The sequence below is a fragment of the Megachile rotundata genome, chromosome 1, assembly GCF_050947335.1.
Source record: "Megachile rotundata isolate GNS110a chromosome 1, iyMegRotu1, whole genome shotgun sequence".
In the NCBI taxonomy this organism is placed as follows: Eukaryota; Metazoa; Arthropoda; class Insecta; order Hymenoptera; family Megachilidae; genus Megachile; species Megachile rotundata.
Genome location: NC_134983.1, coordinates 22008056 through 22018656, shown reverse-complemented (window position 1 = coordinate 22018656; position 10601 = coordinate 22008056). Strand labels below are relative to the sequence as shown.

Genomic DNA, 10601 nt, shown 5'->3' with positions numbered 1-10601 from the left:
TTAGTAATTTAACTTTAGATAAGACTTACTTTTTGCCATGGCCGCCTACAGGTGGTCGAAGGAGTTTCACTAGAAACAAGTACTCTGCATAGGTAAAAGAAAGTTTAGAACTGTATTGCGTGATTATAAGAAACGATAACTTTCTATTTGATAATTATTAGTCTGATCGGATACAACTTTTACTGTATGGGAGAGAAATAGTTAAAAAGGATTATTCTTGAGTCAATTTTTTCCTGGTTCTTGAATCGAATTTTCTTAATTGATCCAGTAAATTGCATAACAAATTACATATACATTTTATGCGATACAAGACATTTTTCTTTAAGTATGTAGCTGTAACTATGTAGTTGTAATTAATAATTTTTAACAGTCTCTTATTAATGTTCTTGAAAGTTGATTCAATTTTGTACCTAATAATTTCAAATTAATTTAATAATTATTAATCAACGTTAAATAATTATTAATCAATATTAAATATAAACTATTCCTCATAGAAGGTTGAAGGTTTCAAAAGAAACTTAAATTAATTTTAAACTTCTTTATTGTCTAATCGGACTCAGTCCCATAACGCGAGAATATTTACAATAATTTCCAACGCATACTTCAATAAATTTACCGCAACAATTTCCATCTTATGGAAGAGCAAACACTCAAAAATTAACTCTCCGAAAATTTACAACTCAAATTTCGTTAAAATATCTAAAATTCTTGATCTCTCTATTTATTCATCTTGCAACCTTATAACACGACTTCCATTTTATCTACACTCGCTTAAAAGAAATAAAAAAATGAAAACTGCGACAGTTCGTCTTAAAACGATGTACAAAAACGAAATATATTTATAAACTATTTATCAAATTATTACTACTCTATGCCATAAAATACGCGAATAAAGTTCACACGCACGTTTCAGATTCTATTAACTTCTTAGGGTGCTTTTCATTCTTAATTACAGTCCTTAAACAGCTAGACAATTGACAGTTACAGTCAAAGCATCGACCTGCGGTTCTGATCACATAATTGATTTTCGTGACTTATCGCTGTAAGCATACGATGAGTGTTGATAAACTTTTATGGGGAAAATGGTACCTCAGGTTATTATTTACAATCTTCTATGTTTCTAAATCTTTAGATTTCTGAATTTTTAGTATTTTTGAATTCAAAGCTCAAAAATTCCAAATTCCACAATTCCCCAATTTCAAAGCTCCCCAATTCCAAAATTCACCAATTCCAAAGCTTCCCAATTCCAAAGCTCCCCAATTCCAGGGCTTCCCAATTCCAAAGCTCCCCAATTCCAAAATTCACCAATTCCAAAGCTTCCCAATTCCAAAGCTCCCCAATTCCAGGGCTTCCCAATTCCAAAGCTCCCCAATTCCAAAATTCCCCAATTCCAAAGTTTCCCAATTCCAAAATCCCCCAATTCCAAAGCTCCCCAATTCCAATGCTCCCCAATTCCAAAGCTCCCCAATTCCAAAGCTCCCCAATTCCAAAGCTCCCCAATTCTAAAGCTCCCCAATTCCAAAGCTCCCCAATTCCAAAATTCCCCAATTCCAAAGTTTCCCAATTCCAAAGCTCCCCAATTCCAAAGCTCCCCAATTCCAAAGCTCCCCAATTCCAAAGCTCCCAATTCCAAAATTCCCCAATTCCAAAGCTTCCGAATTCCAAAGCTCCCCAATTCCAAAATTCCCCAATTCCAAAGCTCCCAATTCCAAAATTCCCCAATTCCAAAGCTCCCCAATTCCAAAGCTCCCCAATTCCAAAGGTCCCCAATTCCAATGCTCCCAATTCCAAAATTCCCCAATTCCAAAGCTTTCCAATTCCAAAATTCCCCAATTCCAAAGCTTCCTAATTCCAAAGCTCCCTAATTCCAAAACTTCCAATTCCAAAATCCCCCCATTCCAAAATCCCCCAATTCCAAATTTCCTAATTCCAAAATTCCTCAATTCCAAAGCTCCCCAATTCTAAAATTCCCAATTTCTCAAATTCTCAAATTTCAATATTTACTCTTCCCATATTCCGAATTTCCCCCACTTCAAAACTACCATCTCCAAAGTCTCCACAAATCAATTTTCTCTAAACCTAACACCTAGAGATTCCATTTCCCCTAAAGAAAAAATCCAACCACGCTCACATTTGATTTCCCCAAAACGAAAATGTCCTTCAAACTGTCTCCACCGCACAAGTCGAACACACGATCACCAAGAACTTCGTGTAATCATTAATTAACCACAATATATTACACGGAGAATCAACGCTTTCAGACTAGTCCGTCTTTCCTTTTCCATTCTGCATATTTCCATTAACCATTTTCTTCTCGGTTCCATTCTTCTGTTCGATCGATTTCGTCCTCTTGCCGCTGCTGTACGCGTGGTTGTAGAAATCGGCGAACAGGAAGTAGAAGAACATTGCGTTTGGTAGAATCAAGATCAAAGACCACTTTGGATAATCGCAGTCGTAGATGAGCAGTTGACAGCTGTGTAAGAAGGCCAAGCAGAATTGTCCCTGTTGACAGAGAAAGAATAATAATTATTTTCGTATACTTTAATTTTTAATTGTATCGAAATGATTGATCATAGCTTAATGATGTTCAAGTTTTGACGACATGTAACAGATTTTGGGTAATTTAATTTTGAAAACATTTTAAGATGAGGACAATTCAATTTTGGAGACGTCTTAAGATAAGGACATTTCAATTTTGCAGATTGTCTTAAAATTCTTGTGATAGAGTTTTTTTTTATTTTCTTCAACACAGAATTATCTTTAAAAATTTGTTCATGAAGACCTACTTTCTGATGTTATTCATTTTCTGTCATATTTTTCTCTATCACTACTAACATCCATCAAGTTTAATTTCAATCAGTCTTTGATACTGTTTGAGAAAATAATTTTGAAATGATTCATAGCACAATACATACAGATTTCTACATATAGTTTTCTAGTGAGATAATTTACAAGCTGAAATGATGTGTATGCTACATATCAACATGAGCTTAAAATATAATAGTGTGTTACCATTTGAAGAGTTGTGATGTATTTCTTCCACCACAGGTACTTCTGATATTGAGGTACTAAAGCTGCCAGCAAGTAGTACGTGTACATAATGATGTGGACGAAGCTATTAATAACACCTGCAACACAACGACCATACAATTTCTATAAAAATCGAAGACCTACATTCAATAGAATACTATATAACAATCTGCTTATTAGTATACTACAGATGTTCATGCATTTATGATACATGAAAGTTTGCTGGTTAAACATAAATCCTGAAACCTGTAGCCTATGTCACAGACCACATGATTTATACTTGATTAAGACCACATGATTAATACATGATTTAGACCACGTGATTATAGTATAAATACTTCCTAGACCTTCATATATCATCATCAAACAGCTGCAGTCTACTGATGAGCAATGATCCTCTCGCAAGAACATGAAATAATTTTCGATCAAGTTAAACAACGTGTCAAGTTAAATATATTGCACCTCCATACATGGAGAAGTAGTTAATGAAACAAGGATTCAGTCAACAAACTAATGAAAGAAGGATTTTAGTATTTTCTTTTGTAGTTTAAACTCTCATGCATGAGGAGATTAATGAAGATAAAAAATTCCAATTCTTGCCATCTTTAATATTTTAATAAAATATTAAACATTCAGTAGATTTGCATTCTTAGGTGGTAGCAAACTGTTCATATGAAGGTGGTCTAACGGCCTAACCTTCATCCCCAACTCAAAGCCAGATATGAGAGATGTCTAACGTATCCCACATCTGAGGGAACCACAGCCCAGTAATGTTTCGACATTAAAAAAAAAGATTTGCATCATCTAACTTCAATTATTTGTACGAATAACAGCAGGTACCTCACATCTGAGGGTACCACAGCCCAGTAATATTCCAACATTAAAAAAAAAAGATTTGCATTCTCAATTATTTGTACGAATAAAACCATACCTATGAAAGTACCATGTCCCCCAGGATAGTACTTGGTGGCCCCCCATGAGACCATCGGCATCACAGTATGATGATACAGATGCAAAAACGTGATTTGATTCTCCTTCTTCCGCAGAACGAAGAACACCGTGTCCAGGAGTTCCGATATCTTAGCCAAGAAGTAAATGTATACCCCTCTGGCGATCTAAAGAGTACATATCTTGAAATCTGCCTTAACAGGAAATAGAAACGAAGGAACAAGAAATAGCAGTACCCTGAGAGCTTCCGGTGAATAGGAATAGTCGACTGACTGACATTTCCAGCTGTACTTTCGAAGCCAGGCGGCGTCCAGACCCTCGTAGAAGAGCCAACAGCTAAGCAGAACTTGAAGGAAGTTGTAGATGACTAGAGTGTTCTTTAGCTGGTATGCTTTCCTGTGCTCCATATGCCTGGGACCCCATGACAGAACGAAATACAAATAGCCGATTAGAATACTGGCACCAGGTACTGGCGATGTTATGAGGAACCAGTCTTTCGTCCTAGGATCTATAAAATTAACTTCGTTTTCATATAAAAGGAAGATGGACTAGTATTAGATCATTGCAGAAGTTCGCGCCACTTTTCAAATTGCTTGCATTGGAAATAGATACGGTATATGACCACCTGTTACATCGCCACGCGTACTAGTGTCATATGTGTCGGGTTACCATGTGTGGAGAACTTGTTGGATTACCGTGTGTATGGTAATAGCGTAACACCAGCTCGTGTGGACGGATGATACAGTTACGCATTGAATTACTACGGAAATGTTCACGCGACAAATTTGCGTGCGTGATATAATCACACGGTAGAGTGATGCCAGGATCATGAGTGGAATAACCACGCGATGGAACTCCACGTTTTAAATCAATGTGAATCAAATTATGATGCATGGAATAATCACGTCGTGGATCTTCACGCATGGTATAGTCATGCGTTTCATCTCCACGCGCTGGATTTCCACGTGTGGTATAGTCACGCACTGTATATTCACGCGTGGGATAGTCATGCGTTGGATCTCCACGCGTGGGATAGTTATGCGTTGGATCTCCACGCGTGGTATAGTCACGCGCTGAATCTCCACGCTTGGTATAGTCACGCGTTAGATCCCTACGTGTCAGATTACCACGCGTAGAATAATCACGCGCTGGATTTTCACGCGCGGTATAGTCATGCGTTGGATCTCCACGAGTGGTATAGTCAAGCGCTGAATTTCCACGCTTGGTATAGTCACGCGTTAGATCCCTACGTGTCAGATTACCACGCGTAGAATAATCACGCGCTGGATTGTCACGCGCGGTATAGTCATGCGTTGGATCTCCACGCGTGGTATAGTCACGCGCTGAATCTCCACGCGTGGTGTAGTCACGCGTTAGATCCCTACGTGTCAGATTACCACGCGTAGAATAATCACGCGCTGGATTTTCACGCGCGGTATAGTCATGCGTTGGATCTCCACGCGTGGTATAGTCACGCGCTGAATCTCCACGCGTGGTGTAGTCACGCGTTAGATCCCAACGTGTCAGATTACCACGCGTAGAATAATCACGCGCTGGATTTTCACGCGCGGTATAGTCATGCGTTGGATCTCCACGCGTGGTATAGTCACGCGCTGAATCTCCATGCGTGGTGAAGTCACGCATTAGATCCCTACGTGTCAGATTACCACGCGTAGAATAACCACGCACTGGAGCTCCATGCGTGGTATAGTGACACACCATATCTCCACGCGTGGTATAGTCACGCGCTGTATCTCCACGCGTGGTATAGTCACGCGCTGAATCTCCACGCGTGGTATATTCACGCGTTATATCCCCACGTGTCAGATTACCACGCGTGGAATAACTACGCGTTGGATCTCCACGCGTGGTATAGCCATGCGTTGGATTTCCACGCGTGGTATAGTCACGCGCTGATTCTCCACGCGTGGTATAGTCACGCGTTATATCCCCACGTGTCAGATTACCACGCGTGGAATTACTACGCGCTGGATCTCCACGCATAATATAGTCACGCTCTGTATCTCCACGCGTGATATAGTCACGCGTTGTATCTCCACACATGGTATAGTCACGCGCTGAACCTCCACGCGTGGTATAGTCACGCATCAGATCACTATTAGTCAAAACACCACGCGAAGAATAATCACGCGACAGATTTCCACAACGCGTAACATAGTCACGTGTTAAATTGCTACATTTCAGATTACCACGTGTAGACTAATCACATAATAGTCCTCTACGCGTAATACACTCATGATCTACTTAAACTACATGTCACATGGCACGATGTATCTTCACACATGGTATAGTTACATATTAAATTGCTACTTGTTAAATGTTCACGTGTTACTTTGTCACACGTGTTATAGTCACGCGTTATATGTGCTAAATCATCACACATTAGATCATCTCACATGGTGCATACTCATTTTTCTTCAAATTACTTCTTAACTACTACTTCTTCTCTATCTATTTCATTCTTGATCAACATGTGTATTACATTGGTTAACAATTTTCTTGATATATATATACTGTGAAGATCTTGTAGTGGTAGGAACTTCTGTAATGATCTAATAATTTGTCAGAGAAGGATTTACCGGATAAGTCATGGAACACTAGATTGTAGAATCGAACCATCGAGTTGTTGTAGATGTTCGACATCCTGTCGATTGGCGGTGTACTATTCATGTTCATTGGAAACGCAACTAGAACAATCAGAAATAGTGTATCATTTATTATGATGGAACGATGGAGATGACATAACATCACATAATTTTGTTAGATTTGTAACTCATATTTTCAAAACTGATCAAACTTATTTTCAGCTAGTCCACTCTCATAGATAATGCTATAACCTCTTTCTTTTAAAAAGGAGTAGCAATTGACTATCAAAAACAATTTCTGTTATAATAAATTGTTAAGTAATAATAAATTGATAAATCTTCAAATAAGTGAACCTACAGCTTCCATCTACAATTTGTCGTCAAATATGCAATAATTGTGCATATAAATCTTGTCGTTAGATAAATTTAGCATTTTGACCCCCATCTGATGGTATCACATGTGGCATCACACATCTTTCTCTTGAACCACGAACTCATCTTCCATAAAGTTGTCAATAAAAAATGTTAATGAAGTGAAACGTAGACAATGACAGGAATAATGTTTAATGGAAACGTCGATCAGAGTTTCCTCGACTGATTAGTTTCGTTGTGTGGCATTCGGTTGCGCAAGGTCCAGGATCGACCGATTGCTCAAATCCATTCCCTCTTGAAATCTGCGTGTCAACCGGTTCCGATTTCGAACAAAAACGGAAGAAAAAGGGAGAGGGGAAAACCGTGGTGTACTCGATTTCACACACTGTAATTACAGCATTTACGAGTTACTTTCCCAATGGCAATGTTACAGAAAAAAAGAAGCTTGTCAGTTTTTATTGCACCCTTCTTACCGATTTTCGCGAACACTGAATTTAGAGACTGTTATTACGAGCGAAACAGGAACAAGGTCGTCTAAACTATACTTTCGATCGTTTTATTTTTAAGACCCAAGTATTTGAACACCTTTGTTTTTTCTTGAGATGGTCTTGCAGAGAAAGGGTCTGTTACTGTGTCAGATGTTTTGCTGCAATTCAGAAATAATTTTCGAGATAGGATAATTCGCTTGGTTTAAGCAACTGTTTAAGTTTACGAGCACTCGTAAAACCACTCTCGAGACAAACCCCCATAAAATCAAAGATTTTGCCAAGGACACGGTTTCCGATAAATCATCAGCGGCAGTAAAGTTCGATCATTTTATTACCGATTGCGTTTACGTTAATTTTATTGATAGCTTAGAGCCTTCGACTATTGCATACTTCAAGTACTGTGAAAAGGAGAAAGAGGGACTAATATCGTGTCAAATTTAATTTGAGACTTCATATTCGGTGTTTAGATTCTTCATGTAAAAGTTATATACACTGAATAGAGATACACTGAATAGTGATGTGTCAATGAGAAATTGTTTAAGGATCATTACATGTCCCTACAAGTCCATGTTAATAAAAAAGTCTCCTTAAAATGAAAGAATTAATTCTGGCAAGAGTTTTCATAGCAGATGACGTTAAACCAATAAGCTTGTTTATAAACATAAAAATTGTGAATTTATAATTTGTGATAGTTTGAAGGGTCAGCTTCTTTTGAAGCACTCTGTACATATTACTTCGCCAGTCTTTTCAAATATCGTAATTACTAAGCAACCTACTTTCTAAATTCCACCTTCAACTTCAAAATCTGGTCGCAGAATTGCATCGATGAAGCACCGAGCTATTACCTGGTGCACCGTATCATTACACTTTACGTGGGTTTCTATCGTACTCGATCATGTTGACAGATAAGCCTTACAAACGTAAAGGAACGTTTCGCGTCGTAGTATCGGTAATGTTTCAGCTTTTAATCGCACCACGAATGTCAAGTACAAGCAATTTTGTGAAACAGAATTGTTCTTGTAACTATACTTGTAACTATACTTGTAACTATACTTGCAATTATATTTGTAACTATACTTGCAACTATACCTGCAACTATACTTGCTAACTATACTTGCAACTATACTTGTTAATTACACTTGCAACTATACTTGTAACTATACCTGATGACTGTACTTGTTGACTATACTTGTAACTATACCTGATGACTGTACTTGTTGACTATACTTGTAACTATACCTGATGACTGTACTTGTTGACTATACTTGATGGCTATACTTGATGGCTATACTTGATGGCTATACTTGATGGCTATACTTGATGACTATACTTGTAACTATACTTGATAACTATACTTGTTGACTATACTTGATGACTATACTTGATGACTATACTTGATAACTATACTTGTAACTATACTTGATGACTATACTTGATGGCTATACTTGATGACTATACTTGATGACTATACTTGTAACTATACTTGTTGACTATACTTGTTGACTATACTTGTTGACTATACTTGTTGACTATACTTGTTGACTATACTTGTTGACTATACTTGATGACTATACTTGATTACTATACTTGCTAACTACACTTGTAACTATACTTGTAACTGCACATGCAACTATACATGCTAACTACACTTGCTAACTACACTTGTAACTATACTTGTAACTGCACATGCAACTATACATGCTAACTACACTTGCTAACTATACTTGCAACTATACCTGTAACTATACTTGCTAACTACACTTGTAACTATACTTGTAACTGCACTTGCAACTATACATGCTAACTACACTTGCTAACTATACTTGCAACTATACCTGTAACTATACTTGCTAACTACACTTGTAACTATACTTGCACCTACACTTGGTAACTATACTTGCAACTATACTTCCCAACTATACTTGTCAACTATACCTGTAACTATACCTCTAACTACACTTGTAACTATACCTGCGTATATTTAATTATATAGTGAACAATATTACTGGTTAAGTGACCCAGCACAGGACAATATTACTGAATCCCACACTGATTACTCCTTTCCCGCAAAGTATCCTTAATATCTTTTCTTACAGCATCAAACAAGAACTAGAACAGGTGGAACCACTCGTTAACTGATTAATAATTTTTTGCGACCATTTTCATTAACCTAAATTTCCGTTTTTTCATCGGCCGCTCGAAACACCAAACGTTCAATTACATGTTGCAACTTCCCTTGTAACACTGGCCATTAGCGACCCGTCCTACTTCGTAACACCTAGAGCAACTCGCTTTTTTTATCGAAATTCGCCGGGTATTTCATAAACGGTTCAATATGTAAACCCGCGAGTTATCAAACCTGGTGATTCTGAAATAACCCTAGTTCAAAGTACACGTTGCCCCATCAGATCATAAATACTTGCTCGTAGTTAATATTTACAGAAGATACTTTCCAGTAGCCGCAAGACAGTTACGTCTGATGAACTCGGAGAAATCGGCAACCGGAGAGACCTTGTACCAAATTCTTATTATAAAATCGAGGAATCCGCGGGTCATCCATCGAACGTCATCTCGTGGCTCGTTTCTTCAGAGAATGGCATTTTGTGTTCACAATGAAACGTCGCTAATAAATTCCCGTTGCGAAACTATCTCTGTTCCTTTAAACCGCAACAAGCATTCTCTGCTTCGCAACAAATTTTCATTACCGCTTTTACGGCATATGTACGGAACGTCATAGTGTCAGTAGTATAATGCCAGAGAGTTTCAATTATGGCCACACGCATCGAATACTACGGAAGAGGTGCACAGGATTTATGGGAAACAATTAGATAGGGTTGGATAAATAGATGGTAATAGTCAATGTTAATAGTCGATGTTAATAGTCAATGTTGATTATCAATGTTAACAGACAATGTTAATAGTCAATGTTAATAGTTAATGTTGATAGTCAATGTTAATAGTCAATGTTGATAGTCAATGTTGATAGTCAATGTTGATAGTCAATGGTAATAGTCAAGGTTGATAGTCAGTGTTGATAGTCAGTGTTCATATTCAATGTGAATAGTCAATGTTAATAGACAGTATTAATAGGCAATGGTGTTAGTTAATGTTGATAGTCAATGTTCATATTTAATGTGAATAGTCAATGTTAATAGAC

The 10601-nt window shown here is 37.6% G+C and overlaps 1 protein-coding gene across 3 annotated transcripts in view; it reads right to left on the bottom strand.

Moving 5' to 3' along the window:
- Positions 1-523: 523 nt before the first annotated feature.
- The window catches only part of sit (stuck in traffic), an 88325-nt gene continuing 78247 nt past the window's right edge, over positions 524-10601 (bottom strand). For all 3 annotated transcript variants that reach the window (XM_012298940.2, XM_076529987.1, XM_003700472.3), the window contains exons 2-6: positions 6579-6686; positions 4215-4486; positions 3962-4145; positions 3013-3128; positions 524-2502 (exon numbers count right to left, since the gene is read on the bottom strand). In XM_012298940.2, the coding sequence (XP_012154330.1) occupies positions 2263-2502; positions 3013-3128; positions 3962-4145; positions 4215-4486; positions 6579-6675 (909 nt within the window). In that variant the 5' untranslated portion in view covers positions 6676-6686 and the 3' untranslated portion in view covers positions 524-2262. The remainder of the gene's footprint in view (positions 2503-3012; positions 3129-3961; positions 4146-4214; positions 4487-6578; positions 6687-10601) is intronic.